The sequence below is a fragment of the Onychostoma macrolepis genome, chromosome 21, assembly GCF_012432095.1.
Source record: "Onychostoma macrolepis isolate SWU-2019 chromosome 21, ASM1243209v1, whole genome shotgun sequence".
Lineage (NCBI taxonomy): Eukaryota > Metazoa > Chordata > Actinopteri > Cypriniformes > Cyprinidae > Onychostoma > Onychostoma macrolepis.
In genome coordinates, this window is record NC_081175.1 from 11,102,151 (window position 1) to 11,116,904 (window position 14,754).

Below are 14,754 nucleotides of genomic sequence, written 5' to 3' on the forward strand. Positions count from 1 at the left end.
CAGATGACATGGTTAATTATAGACCAATTAGTCTTCTTCCAGTTCTTTCTAAAGTGCTGGAAAAGGTTGTATCAGAACAATTTTTGCATCACTTAGAGAATAATAATCTTTTACATCCTTTACAATTTGGTTTTAGACATAACTACAGAAACAGCTACTTGCTTATTATTAGAAAATATTAATAAAGGACTCAAAGTTGGTGCAGTATTCCTGGATTTGAAAAAGGCATTTGATACCGTAAATCATAATATTTTAATGTAAAAAATAACAAAGTACAACAAAGGTTTGATTCGTATCTAAAAAGTTGTGAACAAAGTGTTGTCATTAATAATGTTAAGTCAGTTCCTCATAATATCAATATAGGAATTCCTCAGGGAACAATTTTGGGTCAGATTCTTTTTAGTATCTATATTAATGATCTTCCAGAAATGTGTCCTGATGCAAGTCTTCAAATGTATGCTGATGACATGGTCATCTATGTATCTGGTAGGAATTGTGTGGAAATTGAAGAAAAGTTATCAAGAAACTTAGAGAAAGTGTCAGCTTGGCTTGATGCCTCTTTTTTAACTTGAAATACTAAGAAGACAAAGTCCATATGTTTTTCAATAACAAAATTACTGGTAACAGAATCATTAAATATTAGAATTAAAAATGAGATTATAGAATAAGTATCAGAAGAAAAATATCTTGGTATGATTTCAGATTCTCAGTTAAATTTTAAAAGTCATGTTAAAAAGTTATGTAAAACAATCAAGGCAAATTTTACCAGCTTTAGAATAATAAGAAATTGTTTAACATATGATCATGCTTTTTTGTTTTTAAATTCGATGATATTATCACATATGGTATATGGATTATCTATTTGGTCTCAGACAAATCAATGCATAACTAATCAGGTTGAATGTCTTTACAACAGAGCTTTGAAAGTTTTAGATAGAAAGCAAATAGGATACCATCATTGTCAGATCCTCAGTAAATATAAGATGTTTAGCTTTGCTCATTTTGTCTTTTTTCATTATGTAAAGCTTGTGTTTAAATGTTTAAATGGACTTGCTCCTATGCCCTTATGTACATTTTTGGTGAGATTGCAGGGAAGCAGTAGATCCACTAGAGCAGCTTCTAGTGGAAACTGTAGAGTTATACATTGTAAAACATCATTTGCTCAGACTGCTCTCTCAGTGAAAGGTGTAAAATATTTTAATTTGTTGCCTGATTATTTAAAATCTACTGCAAATTATAATTATTTTAAAAAAGCCACAAAATCTTGGTTGATACATCAACAAACTTGTAGTCATGTTTAGTGTATTAGTATTATAAATTTGTGTACTACTTGTTTATTTTTGTAATTGTAATTTATAAAAGCCCTCCTAGGGACAAGTGTTGCGAATTAGCTTTGGCTATAAGCACTATGGTACATGCATGGGATTACTGTTGTTTCAGTTTCATCTATGTTTATTGTATCTGTCCCTAACAAATAAAACATAAATAAATAAATACTTGTGCATGATAAAGCTCATATTAAGACATTCTATAAATATATATATAATATTCAGCTGGTATTAAAAGGACAGTTGAGACAGAATTATCTATTGTTGTAATTGTCTAATAATTATGGTAATTTTCTTCTTCTTAAACTTCTCGTCAATGTCACTGCAGACTCTCCTAAAGAATTTCACTGCTCCCCAAGTATCTGATTGATTTCCCTCCCAGTCCGATAGGTGTTTTTTAAAGGCAAAATAATTAGTAGTCTGTGTGTGTGGGAGCAATGACCTGGAAAAGAGTCAGACGCTGTGCCGCTCGACTGCTACAGTTTGATTCACGCTGTCACGGTGATCATGTCAGAGTGCGTTTTATTCTGAGATAAGAAGGCAGAGTCGGTCTCTGAGTGCAGTCTGCTAACCTTACGATCTCTCTTTACCTTCTGTGTCATTTATTTTCCTCACATCAGTGGCCATGCTGGGCTTTAAGAACGATGTCTGGAGTCTAGAGAATTACAGGTTACTGAGGTTTGTGATAGCATAGAAAATGACAGCGCCTGGTAACTGTCTAAGGGATTAAATGTTGATGCTTTCTAGGTTCATGGAAAATAAAAATGTGTCTCAGTCGTAATTGTGAAGCGTCACAGCGTGGAAATGATACTTTGTCTTGCGTAAAAGCTAACTCTGAACAAGTTCAGGATGTAGTATGAAGTAAGGTGCAGTACTGTGTGTCATTTCTGCTCCTCCCAAGTCACAGATCGAGAAGAAAACTGGAATATTTCTTAAAAAAACATCACCTCTTGGGCTCATTAGTGTGGCTTCTACTGCCTTGCCTCCATCACCGCAGCGAGCCTCATCGAACGGGACGCACTGCTCTCCCGTCCCCGCCACCACCTGAGCGTTATCCAGCAACGGCCGTGCCCCATTCAGAGAGCGAACGCGGTAGATCTGCCGGGAGTTGGTGTCTGACAGGAACAAAGAACCCGACACCGGATCCACTGCCAAGTAGTACTTATGGCTTGGACTGTTGCTATGGAAATAGGGCAAATGGGAGAATGTCTCTTAATAACATCCTCTGACAAACAGCATGGTTACCTTGGTGAACATGATGAAATGTGAATAGTTCATTGCTGGTAAAGTAATTGGAGCTTGAAAAAGAAAACACTTTGATAGACAGGGGAAAAAATTCCGCTACATGCAATGAACTGTAGAAAAGAGTAGGACATAAGCACAACAAATCTCAGTTTTCAGACACATTAGCATGCTATTTAGACATGCACACATGATGAATATTTTTACATTATGCATTTATTTTAATTACCTGTGTCTCAAATCTTTATTTCTTCATGAAGCAGGGGAAGAGAAAAGAAAAAAAGTGCATCAGTTAGAACAAATTATCAAAACATCTAAAAGCTATTCCAGTTGTTAAAAACAACATTAATACTAATTTATTATCATAATAAATGTCCTTGGTGTAGTAGTGTATGATTTATCAATGCATGTCAAGTGTTTATTATTATCTTTCATCAAACTGCAATAACTGTTGACTTTGTGGTCAGTGCCACTGCTCTGACATATTGAGCTGTGGTGCTCATGGGAAACCCTTGATTTCACAGAACAATATCAAATGACAAGTTTGAATAATTATTTATCTTCTGAAAGCTTTTCCTGTCAGTGGATCTTGGAATTTAAGCCTCATGCATTTTTGATTTAAATGTGATTTGATTTAGAACCAACTCCAGACAATTATTATTGTAGCAGAATATTCAGTTCTATTCTATAATGTCTTATATTACAGAGGTGAAATTAATTACAAATGCAGTTTTAATGTTGTCAGCTGTGCATTCTATCAGCTTTACCTGAGCTCCAGTACAGCTGTGGTATTGAGGGACGGATAGACTCTCCGCACAAAGTTAAGGTCACCCACGTACAGGTTGCCCTCTCCGTCACAGGCTACGGCCATTGGCGCCAGCAGCTTGTTGCCCTCAGCCATCCCACTGCAGCTTGGGCACGAGATACTGCGTCTTCGGCCGTTACCCATAATACTGTTAATGATGGGCGGCTGCTGCTGGGAGAGGAAGATATTCTCACCGCTGCCCTTATGAAGGATGCCTGTGTGAAATAAATCAAACACTGTCACTAAGCGCAACTGAGTGAGATTTCAAACTTGACATATTTCTAATGGTCTTTACACGCACAAATGTGATGCTTAAATGAAGGCATCAATTTCTACAGTGTGACATATTTATTGCATTTCATGATCAATAGTGTGAAACCAGAAGTCATTAAAGACCTCATAATCATAAATAACAGCCAAAAAAATGTGCTGGTCCCGGAAACGAAGATAATTTTACCCTAATACAGTGATGAAATTATGAGCAATGGCAAATATGCATAAAAAGAGCAATATTACACAGAAAGTGTGAATTATTTTATAGTGCACTGGCATTGCCGTGTCCTTATTTGACTTTCCACTAGCCAAGCTCCAATCACAATAAACTGTTTTTCTTTTAACACGAACCTCCCTATCTCCTAAAGCAAGGGAATAAGTCTTCGGAAGGAGAAATTTAGTTGCTGCAAAGCTTGAAGATAAACAGGTGTGAAAAAGCATGCAGTAACTTCTGTTCAATAATGTTGCTTAATACCAACACATTGCACACAGTGTGAGTCAGTAATGGACTTTTTAAAAACGTTTTTGGAGAAGATTGTTAAACCATCAGCTGCAGGGATGACCTGTCCCTTCTGCATTGTCAAGTGTATTTCACAAAACAAGTGCCTCATAGGAAATACATCCTGGCTCATTGTAATTAGCCTGATCATTCAGGGATGGACAATTCTGGTCCTCGAAGACCACTGCACTGCAGAATTTATTACTTGAAACTTACAGAAAGGTGCCCCAGACAGCAAGCAGTGTCGGCCCAGATCTGGCCCACGTCTGGCCCGCATGGATTTCACATGGGCCAGATGTGGGCTGGATCTGGGCCAAAACTATGTTGCTGTCTGGGTTTGAGTAGGTATGGAGCTAAAGTCTTAAGAATAGAAACGTCTAGTCCAATAGTGAATTTATTTTCCATTGCTGATCACTGATGTCACTTACAAGTTCTTTTGACCTTCACTAATGAGTGTATTAACTTCTACATGAATAGGTGTTTCCAAGTCATACCGCTGCGGACGTTCAGCATGTGGTGTTTGTCTAGAGACCAGCCGCCCAAGTTTGAGGGGTTGAGCTCGTATCCCTGCAGCACAGCTGTCCTCTTCTCCCACAGGATCTGACTGGGACATGTCTCATACTCGTACCCCACAGACACTATAGAGAAAGATTGACAGATAGAAAGAGGGATAGGAAAGAAAAGTGAAGAATGAAGGCGAAAATGACAGAGAGGGAAGACACTTAGAGGAAGAGCAAAGCTGTGCTATCTTAATTAAACACTCCATCACCGAGCGGGGACATAACAATTCATTAGCTCACAGGAGGAACTTGCCGCTGGCACACACCATAATGGATGAGAAGACAGACAGTCTCATTAAACTACAAACTATCTGTGTTTTGGAGCTCAAATTAAGAGAAGACACTGGGAAACAGACAATAGCATAGACAAGAAACAAGATAACAGTTAAAATACACCTGTTTCCTGACATGACTCCATACCCCACTTACCCAAAGCCTCGGTCAGGCCGTGGACCCTCTGCCTGTAGGCGTCAGTCTTGTCCCAGATATAAGTGTAAGCCAGGTTGGGAGATGCATGGAACCATTTCTGAAGGAGATGACCTTCCACGGCCACCATCAGGTGTACTTTGGCCAGGCTGAGAGGCACTAGAGCTGGGGTCATGATCACCTTGAGCAGTGAGAGGTAGCCTGAGGTCCTAGAGCTCAAATAGCAAAGTTTAAGACTGGTGCCGGGAATCTCCACCTGCTCGTGAAGCACCTGGACAGTGAGAGGAAGCGAAAAGTGGGTTAATGGCTTCTCAGAGTGCTAAAAATCCAAAATTCTTGCAGCTGCTGTCAGTCTTTAAAAACTGCCTTAGAGAGGACATTAAAGAGATGAATTGTCAGCAGCAGAGAGAAACTGTGATTGCGAGAAGGTATAAGGACATGAATGAGTCAAAAGGAGTTCAAGAGCAAAAACGAAGATTAACAGCAAATGACCAGCCGAGAGTGAAGAAGGAGAGTAATAGAGAAAATAAAACGCAAATAAAAAGCCAACAGAAGAGTGAAATGACCTACGTGAACATGAAAGAAATGAGAAGTGATGGTAGTGGTGTTGAATGTGGCACCTGGCTCTCAGGGAGGATGTGTCTCTCTGAAGGGTTGGAGCTGAAGAAGGAGGACAGTGGGGAGGGAAGAACCACGGGATCGGGCCTGACAAAACCACTCAGGTCACATCTGGCTGTGGTTTTCTCCTCCGTTTGTAGCACCACAGTGTCCATGGCGTAGAAGCGATTCCAGGGCAGCCACACCGTTCGTTCCTGACTCAGAAACGGAGCCCGTTCAAACCGCAAAGTCAGAGAGCCTCCGCCATTGGCCACCAGATCAAAACTAGGGAGAACCGGGACAGGAAATAGACTTCAGCACATATTCAACTGCATGTGGAAGTATTGAAAGGGGTTTAAATAATGTGAAGTTACTCACGTGCCATCCTGGCGGGTCATGGTGTGACCATAGTGAGGGTACTTCACAAAGGTCACATTGACACCCACCAAAGGAGTGCCGTCTGAGGTCAAAACCTGACCTCGAATTAGAGATGCCAGGCTGAACGCACACAAAAATACAATATTAGAGCATGATAAATTTAGTAATTTAGTCCATCACAGTACAGGGCAGATGAGGTACCTGGCATTAAATGGGTTGATTCCTGGGATGATGTGAGTGCTGTCTTTACCCACAAGCATCTTGATTCTGTCATAAAAGGAAGGGACTTTTTGGACCTCTGACTGGCTCTGCTGAATAACCTGAAGTGGGTCACGTGATCCACGGCACAGAGGATTGGTCACACAAGAGCTCTGCGTGCAGCAGTCTGGATCCATGCAGTCAACCAGACCATCTGAGTGGAAAAGATGTCACCACATGTCATAAGATTTAGGTCTGTAACATGCATTAGCAATGCGACACATGAATTTTGTATGAAAATAAACCCACACTAGGGTTGTCGTCAGACCAAAAATTCAGTACTTGTTAGACATGCTAGGGCATATCTAATATATGCCATCGAACATACTAATTTATTTTACATAAAATATATAAATATTAATATAAGCATTTAGAAATAAAAGAAACAAAAGAAATATTAGCAATGGAATAAAGCCTTCATATATTTCTCAGTCAATTTTAGCAGCAATTCTGCTGTAACGGTTTCTAACGTACACTACAGTTTAAGTAACATGTTTTTTGTTTTTAATAAATTAATATTTTTATTCAGCAAATACACATTAAATTAATCACAGGTGACAGTAAAGGCATTTATAATATTAAATAACGATTTGTATTCCAAATAAAAGAATCCTGAAAAAAGCAGCATAACTGTTTTTAACATTGATAATAAGAAACATATCTTGAGCAGCAAATCAGAATGATTTCTGATGATCATGTGTGACATTGAAGATGGGAGTAACGATGCTGAAAATTCAGCTTTGCCATCACAGTGATATATTACAATTTAAATAAATTACATTGTAAAATATATTCAAATATAAGTTATTTTAAATTGACACTTTTTTTCAAAAAAATAAAAAAAATAAAATTACTAACCGTAACAGTAGTGTCTAATTTACAGATTGGATATTTAGACACATATCTGATTTTTATTAATTAACCTTAATTAGCCTTGCATGTGTCTATATGAAAACAATTTTACCTTTATTTTTTCGTGTTCAGCTTTATTTTACCAAAGTACTGAATTGAGTTTGTACTCAATGTTATCAATACTATAGAAAGATTTTTTTTCCCAGTATCGACTTGGTTCCAGATATACCAGCACATTTGACATCCTCAGCACACACATTTTCATGGTTTCAGAGTGGCAGATGGTTTAAAGGGACTTCTGAAGTCTCTCTGTTCATCTGCCATCTTATTCTCAGAATGTGTACTTTTGATGAACCCTTCTCAGTTCAAACCCCTGTGCTGCTTTGATGTCAAGAGAGAGAGAGACAAATAATATGATTAAAATAACTATAATAAGCTCAAATGTAGAACTTCTCATCATTATGGAAATGAAAATGAACAAATCTATTTATTTATCCCCATTGGGGTAATGAGCTCAACTGATAGAAGTGATCACTGAATTGAATCATGCTCTAGTTTCTCTTTCTCTCTCTCTCTCTCTCCTGATTTCACTTTTAGAGAACTTACATCAAAGTCACAGAGGGCATCGCTCACACCCCTGAGAGCTTCCCTTCCCGTTTCATCTTCCTCTCTCTTCCCGTCTCTTATTTGCTACATATCACAGTTCACTGTACATACACACCCTTTCAACCCTTCTCCCTAAATGGGTCTTTCTTGATCCGGAACAAACTCACAACAAGCGCCTGTTGCCAAAGACTTTTGCTCCATGTTGTTTTGCCTGGTGCTCTCTGATCTCTGAGGTTTCTGCGAAGTAACCCCCAAATGAAGAGTAAACAAAAGAGAGAGAAGAAAGAAGCAGGAAGCTGTGTACGTCTGGAGAACGCTTGTTTGTGTCTGGGTCAGACTGAGCAGTAAGTTCAAATGCCCGATTTAATAAGTCTTTTGTGATCATACTGTGTCAGTTACGTGAGTCTCACGCTCAGAGTTGGCAGTCCTGCATCTAAACATCACAGATTGACCTCACTGCTAAATTCAAATGACACAAAATTAAAATTGCTATGGTTTGCATGGTTTTGTATTATGGGATCCAAAGTATTTTCACAATGCTTTATGAAAAGCCTGGCCGTTTGTATAAGAAAGTGAGAACACTCAAAAGAGAAGATGCAGTGGGGAAAATGAAAACACTTTAAAATGAGAAACAACAAATAGTTCTTTCTAAAAGCCTCTCTGTGCTCTTAACTGGTCTAGGAGAGACGCTCAGTGCTTAGGGCTGACTCTGAACATCCACCTGTTATATAATCATTCTGCCTTGGGGTAGTTTCAAATCCCTCACTCTGCCAGCCAACAGACGCATCACCTTTTCATACAGATGACTGGAGCTTCTCTATTCATCCGTTCAGATCATCTTCATATTGCACATATCTCCCTATAAATTGCCACAAAGCAGCACTATATAGACAAATCTCAATCTACTGTATTAAACTGTATAAAATTCCCTTGATCTTTACATATTTCATTGTACTATAAAAACATACTGTAAGTTTCAGGACTCTAAACTTTCTCGTTAGTCTACACAGAACCCAAACAATAAAGATTGCTCTGAAGACAACAAGATGCTGTGCAGTGCCAAGTTGTGGAAAAACAGTCGTTGCATTGCCTTCCTTCTAATCCCAACGGATGCACTTTATTTTCAATGGAGTTCCAGACTGCGTCAGTAAGAACTTGGTCCTTTGTTCACTTCATTTTACCGCGAATTCGTTTTCAAACAAGGAACAATTCGACGCAGAATTTTCAGAAAGACTGAAACTAAAAGATGATGCTGTGCCGACTATATTGGATCCAACAGTAATGATGCAACACACAAGTGTGAGTTACTGTTTTTATTATATGTTACTATTGCTTTGTCTGTTAAACAGATAATTTGGTATGAGTATTTATGCGTTTTTAACCTAAATCACTAGGCTGTCAAATGTACACAACTGTTAGCCAATCATAGCAGTGGGTGCCTATTCAAACGGAGCGTTTTGATGCAGGGGGTCAAAAACAGGACAGAAAATAGCATATTACTTAAATAGTTTTTTAATGTAAAAAGGCAGTTCATGAGCCATTTAAAATGCTTTTAAAATTATTTATAGTTTTTATTTTTATTGATAGTTTTTATTTTTGCATTCAATTGTTTAGATCAGTGCATAAAACAAAATGGTAGATGGGCTGAATCAACATGTGATGGCAAAGAGATCAGAACACCTCTCTGTAAAAAATGGTCACCTTAATGCCATATGAAAGTTTGTCTGAAGTAATAGCCGTTTATCGCACCAAATATTCGTTTTTGTGTGAACAGGCCTTTACAACAGTTAAATAACAACTGTTCTAACCAAAATTTCTGCTTCTCATCAGTGTAGCTTTTTTCCAAGTCTTGACAGATGTGATGCATATGAGGCCAAAGGGGATAGAAATAATTTCTGCATTCAACATGCATTTCTCACCTCCTTCATTGTCCTTGTTGTCATTGCAGGAGGTCTCCATGGCAACACTGCAGCCTGGCCCTCTCCAGCCAGTGTGGCACTCACAGTGCCAGCTGTTCTGACCCATGATGCATTGCCCATTCCCATTGCACAGCCCCGGACAGCCATCTGCAAGAGAGGAGGGAGAGATTGATCAACTGTGTGATTATTTTGGATTTTGGCTGATTTAGTTTGGTGCCTATAGGAAATGTTACTCACCACTTAAAACTCATTACCATAATAACAACATGCATGCCACAGACCACTAAGAAAACCTGTCAGACAAACTTTTGATGGACATCAATTATCAATCAACCCAAGCAAAACCATTAAGGATGACTTTTGGTTGACTGCTACATTTTGGCTTGTGAATTCAGCGTTAACAAGTGTTGTGTGCATAGAATCCATCAGCTATAATTGTCTGAAAACAATGACGTGAAAACAGTGGTGGAGAGGGAGAGCTGGACTCATTAGCATTAAAACAAGCATCCTGACACATGCAACCAAAGCGGCATCCATTAGTATTCCTCATCCAGCTGGACTCCAGAGCTCAAAAAGTCATTTAATATTCTTATAGATGCCGATCACACAGTGAAGACCGTGTCCTTTGCTCTGAATGAGATTATAAAATAATGGCAACACACACAAACATACACCTCCGCACAAATATGTTTTTGTACTCTATGTGTGCTGATGCAAACATGAGCAAATCAATCTAGACCAAACAGCAAAACAGCAGCCGAAAAGTCTTTGAAAAACACTGGTGTAAAAGAAGTCACAGAACCAAGGGAAATGCCTTTGACTAGCTCAAAGCTTCAAAGCAGGATAAGACCATATGTGTTTGTGTGTGTGTGTGTTTACCGATGGTGCAGTGCTCTCCGTTCCAGCCCTGTTCACATTGGCACTTGCCATCCCTGCAGGTCCCATGTTTCACACACTGTGGGTTACACAGTCTCTGGTCACAGCTTGTGCCTGTCCAGCCCTCCTCACAGTGGCAAACGCCCCCGACACACACGCCATGGCTCCCACAATCTGCTGAACACACCTCTGGAGAGAAAGAGAGAGAGAGTTGTTTTTACACTTATTTTTTCATCTCTTGCATATATCTTTATTTTATTCTTCTTAATTACTTCAATTATTAAGTTTCTTTTTATTCTGTTATTATTGTTTCTTTTTTATTCTGTTATTTACTTAATACTTGAATCTGTTATTTAGTTATTTACTTAAGCAAATAAACTATTTGCTTTTGCACTGTTTTAATGATCTGCAAATGCTTTGGCAATGTAAATAATTAAATTGCTAAAAACAGCACTGTTATGAAACTGTCAATAGCACACTAAAATATCTACATGGTTGGGGTCAGTCAGATCTTTTTTGAAAGAAATTAAAACTTTTATTTAGCAAGTGTGCATTAAATTAATCAAAAGTGACAGTAAAGACTTATATTCTTAAAAAAAAAAAATTCTGTCACATAAATGCAGTTCTTTTGAATGATGCATTCATCAAAGTAATTATAGTAAAAAATAATGGCTGCTGAAAATTCAGCTTTGCCATCACTGGAATACATTATGTTATAAAATACATTCAAATAGAAATTTCTCAATATTTCTATATCAAATCTTATTCACTAATCACCCACAATCCATTATAACAAGTCACTATTTGTGCTGGTTGTGCCATGTATATTTTAATCAAGTCACTGTCGTTATTTTCAGTTCAAACAAGTCTCGTTTATATAAATTATACATTTTATTTTTGAATATATATTTTAAGATTATTATTATAATATTTTATTTATGAAGATTATTTTTGATTGCACCTTATCAACCAAAGTTGGAACTGCGTCCACCATTTTTTTTGGGGTGTGTTTGTGCCGTTACCTGATTTGCATATGAATCGGGTGCTAAAACAGCACACGCAGCGAGTGCAAATAAACAACGCTATCAGCGGGCGCAATTCATGCTTAGTGAATCCCCCCGAGAGTGTAGATGGATGAAAATGAAAGATTACAATATATTGCAGCACAGCTTGAGAAGACAATAAGTGAGAAGGTGAAAATGGCTGATGGGAACACACCCGTGGAGCAGTCGGGGCCCATCCAGTTAGGGTCACAGCTGCAGAGGCCCGTGTCAGGGCTGTAGGCTCCGTGACCGTTGCACTGATCTGGGCACTGGGCTCTGGATACATCACATAGAGGTCCGGACCAACCTGGCTTACAGTGGCACTGACCGGACACACAGCTGCCATGTCCCGAACATGTGGGGTCAAGACAATCCACTGAAGAGAGAGAGAGAACAGAGAGTTTGAAAAGACTTTTTGATTCTACTTGCTTTTTTCTTCTCTTTCCTCCTCATCTTTCACCACTCTCTTCTAAACTCACCTCTGGGATCTCTCCACTTTCAAAAACCAGCTGCAGCTCATATGAACATGCGCTCAGAGACTCCATTTCTGGCCAATTTCTTAAAAGCCAGATCAATAGACTGAATTTCATCGCTTTAATAAAGTTTATTATGCTTGTACCAGCATGCTTTTATAGCAGACATTTGAAAACCGAGATTCTCAGAGGAAGAGGTTTTTCTGAGTTTTGAAAAGAGTCGATGCGCTCACTACCTTCCTCGCAGGACTCTCCACGGTAACCTGCTTCACAGGTGCAGCTGCCCTGGGTGCAGGTCCCGTGACCGCCACAGCTGGGGTCGACGCACTGGCCCTGTGGCACGTCACACTCTAGTCCCTTCCAGCCGCTGTAGCACATGCACACACCCTTGCTGTACTGTCCATTCCCGCTGCACAGCACGGGACACGCCACTGTAACGGAGACAGAACGAAAGGATGCAGGAGGGAAAACAAATGAGGGAGTGAGGGAAGGACAGAAGACGAGGATGTTTGAGAGGAATTAGTGAAAACCAGCTTCATTAAGAGAAGTTCAGGTATGAAATGTAAGATAAGATAAGAGAAAAGTAAAGCATAGAGTTAATCCAAACAAATACACTGAACTGTATGAAATCACCTCAAACCTGAATCGCCCTCCTGAATTGTTCTGTCATAAACAGTACATAGCTTTGTCATGTCTGACATGTTTTATTAATAAATTGGTTCATTTGGATGAACCAGATAAAAAGAAATGATTAGTCTCTCTGTATAATCAACTTTCTGGTGGAATGTTACATCTTCTATATCCACATAGAAATTCATTAACTTTTCTCTTCATGTTTAACCCTATTGATTAAAAACCCTCACTGTTTTTAAATGATAAATTATATAATGTGATACATACCATACACTACCGTTCAAATGTTTGGGGTCGGTGAAAGTTTTTAACGTTTTAAAAAAGTGCTCACCAAGGCTGCATTTATTTACTCAAAATACAGTAAAAACAATAATTATTGCAATTTAAAATAACTGTTTTCTATGTTAATGTTTTAAAATGTAATTTATTACTATAATAGCAAAGCTGATTTTTTTTTTTTTTTTTTTTAGCAGCCATTATTCCAGTCTTTAGTGTCACATGATCCTTCAGAAAGAAATATGCTGATTTGGCAACCATGACACTTTATTTTTTTTTGCCAAATATGAAGTTCGAAAGAATGCATTTATTTAAAATGGAAATGTTTTGTGACATTATAAATGTCTTTATTGTCACTATTGGTCAATGTAATGCATCCTTGCTGAATAAACAAGTCTTTAAAAAAAGTCTTACTGACACCAAAGCTTTGAATGGTAGTGTACATAGATGTCTGATTTGTTTGTAAATCCGTTTATTTGAGTGAACCAGATTAAAGAAACTATTCACCAATTCCAGTCTCTGTGTAGAATAATCAAGAGTCATTTATTATAAACCCTCATATACAGTGATTGAATTAGAAAAGTTATAATTTGACATCATATATTGCCCTCTAAATTACATAATCGGATACATACTGTATCATGTCTTGTCCCTTAAAAAGTTGCAGTACTGCATAGCTGACTTTTTTTTCAAAAGAGTATCTTTAATTTTCTATTTTAAATTGGGAGTAGTTTTTATCTTGACAAGTTAAACTTTGTTAGATAGTTTCTCCAGCAGTAGCAGGCATACAGTCTTCTGTTACAGTTTCTGATGAAAAATTGCCTGGAATGAATGAATGAATGTAGGAAAGGAAGAAAAGAATCATCCCTCGCATTTTTCCCACAGAATGTTCGCTATTCAGCCTCAAAGGCAGCATAAACACTGCTGAAGCTGTCTGAATATGGTGATAAAGCAGACTATGCCTTGTGTAATTAAGGTAAGAGATTCAGAGGCAATATCAACGGCACTCTGCTACTCAGAGGAGACGCCATTCGACAGTAATAAACTAGCTGTCTATAGCCTCAGGTGAGCTTAAACACACACACACACACACACATTTCTCTTTACGAAGCTTCCACTGAGAGCATTTCATCACTCAAAAAGATTGGTCTGGCACAGTAAAGCCAACAAACCCATCAGACATTTTGGCATAACTGAGACGGGATTAATCAGTGATGTTGTAATTCATCCGTCTGGATCTCAGAGTGATGTGACAGTGTCATAGAGCCGCTACGACGAATAGCCAGAGCTTATGTACACTGATGATCTGATGACAAATGCTGAGCTCGAGGGAAAATTCTGACATATGCTTCACACATCTATAACTTCTTCACAGTTAAACATGCAGCAAGTCAATTTAAAACTTATAATACTAAATAAAAAAACTCATTAAAAACTCACAAATAAATCCAGTAAAGTCACTGTAAATAAAATTAAATATAAAACTAAAGGTTTTCTAGCAACACAGCATGGAATGACATAATGATTAAGTTTGATATTAATTACTGATATTAATTAGTTTACAGATCACATGTAAAATGACAGGGTGACAGGTCATGTTTATTTTTATATTATTATGAATATGTATACATTTATATAATATTATTTTGCATAAAGATATATTATAAGATATGAAGAAATATTTCACTTTTTTGTTGCAACACATTAATT

The 14,754-nt window shown here is 38.0% G+C and overlaps 1 protein-coding gene across 10 annotated transcripts in view; it reads right to left on the reverse strand.

The window, feature by feature from the left end:
* tenm2b (teneurin transmembrane protein 2b) overlaps positions 1 to 14,754 on the reverse strand; it is a 191,887-nt gene that overhangs the window by 15,746 nt on the left and 161,387 nt on the right. For all 10 annotated transcript variants that reach the window (XM_058759077.1, XM_058759075.1, XM_058759085.1 and 7 more), the window contains 12 exons: positions 12,372 to 12,566; positions 11,838 to 12,038; positions 10,623 to 10,808; positions 9,744 to 9,890; positions 6,310 to 6,520; positions 6,109 to 6,228; positions 5,754 to 6,015; positions 5,137 to 5,404; positions 4,642 to 4,785; positions 3,338 to 3,590; positions 2,800 to 2,820; positions 2,276 to 2,508 (listed from right to left, as the gene is read on the reverse strand). In XM_058759077.1, the coding sequence (XP_058615060.1) occupies positions 2,276 to 2,508; positions 2,800 to 2,820; positions 3,338 to 3,590; positions 4,642 to 4,785; positions 5,137 to 5,404; positions 5,754 to 6,015; positions 6,109 to 6,228; positions 6,310 to 6,520; positions 9,744 to 9,890; positions 10,623 to 10,808; positions 11,838 to 12,038; positions 12,372 to 12,566 (2,241 nt within the window). The remainder of the gene's footprint in view (positions 1 to 2,275; positions 2,509 to 2,799; positions 2,821 to 3,337; positions 3,591 to 4,641; positions 4,786 to 5,136; positions 5,405 to 5,753; positions 6,016 to 6,108; positions 6,229 to 6,309; positions 6,521 to 9,743; positions 9,891 to 10,622; positions 10,809 to 11,837; positions 12,039 to 12,371; positions 12,567 to 14,754) is intronic.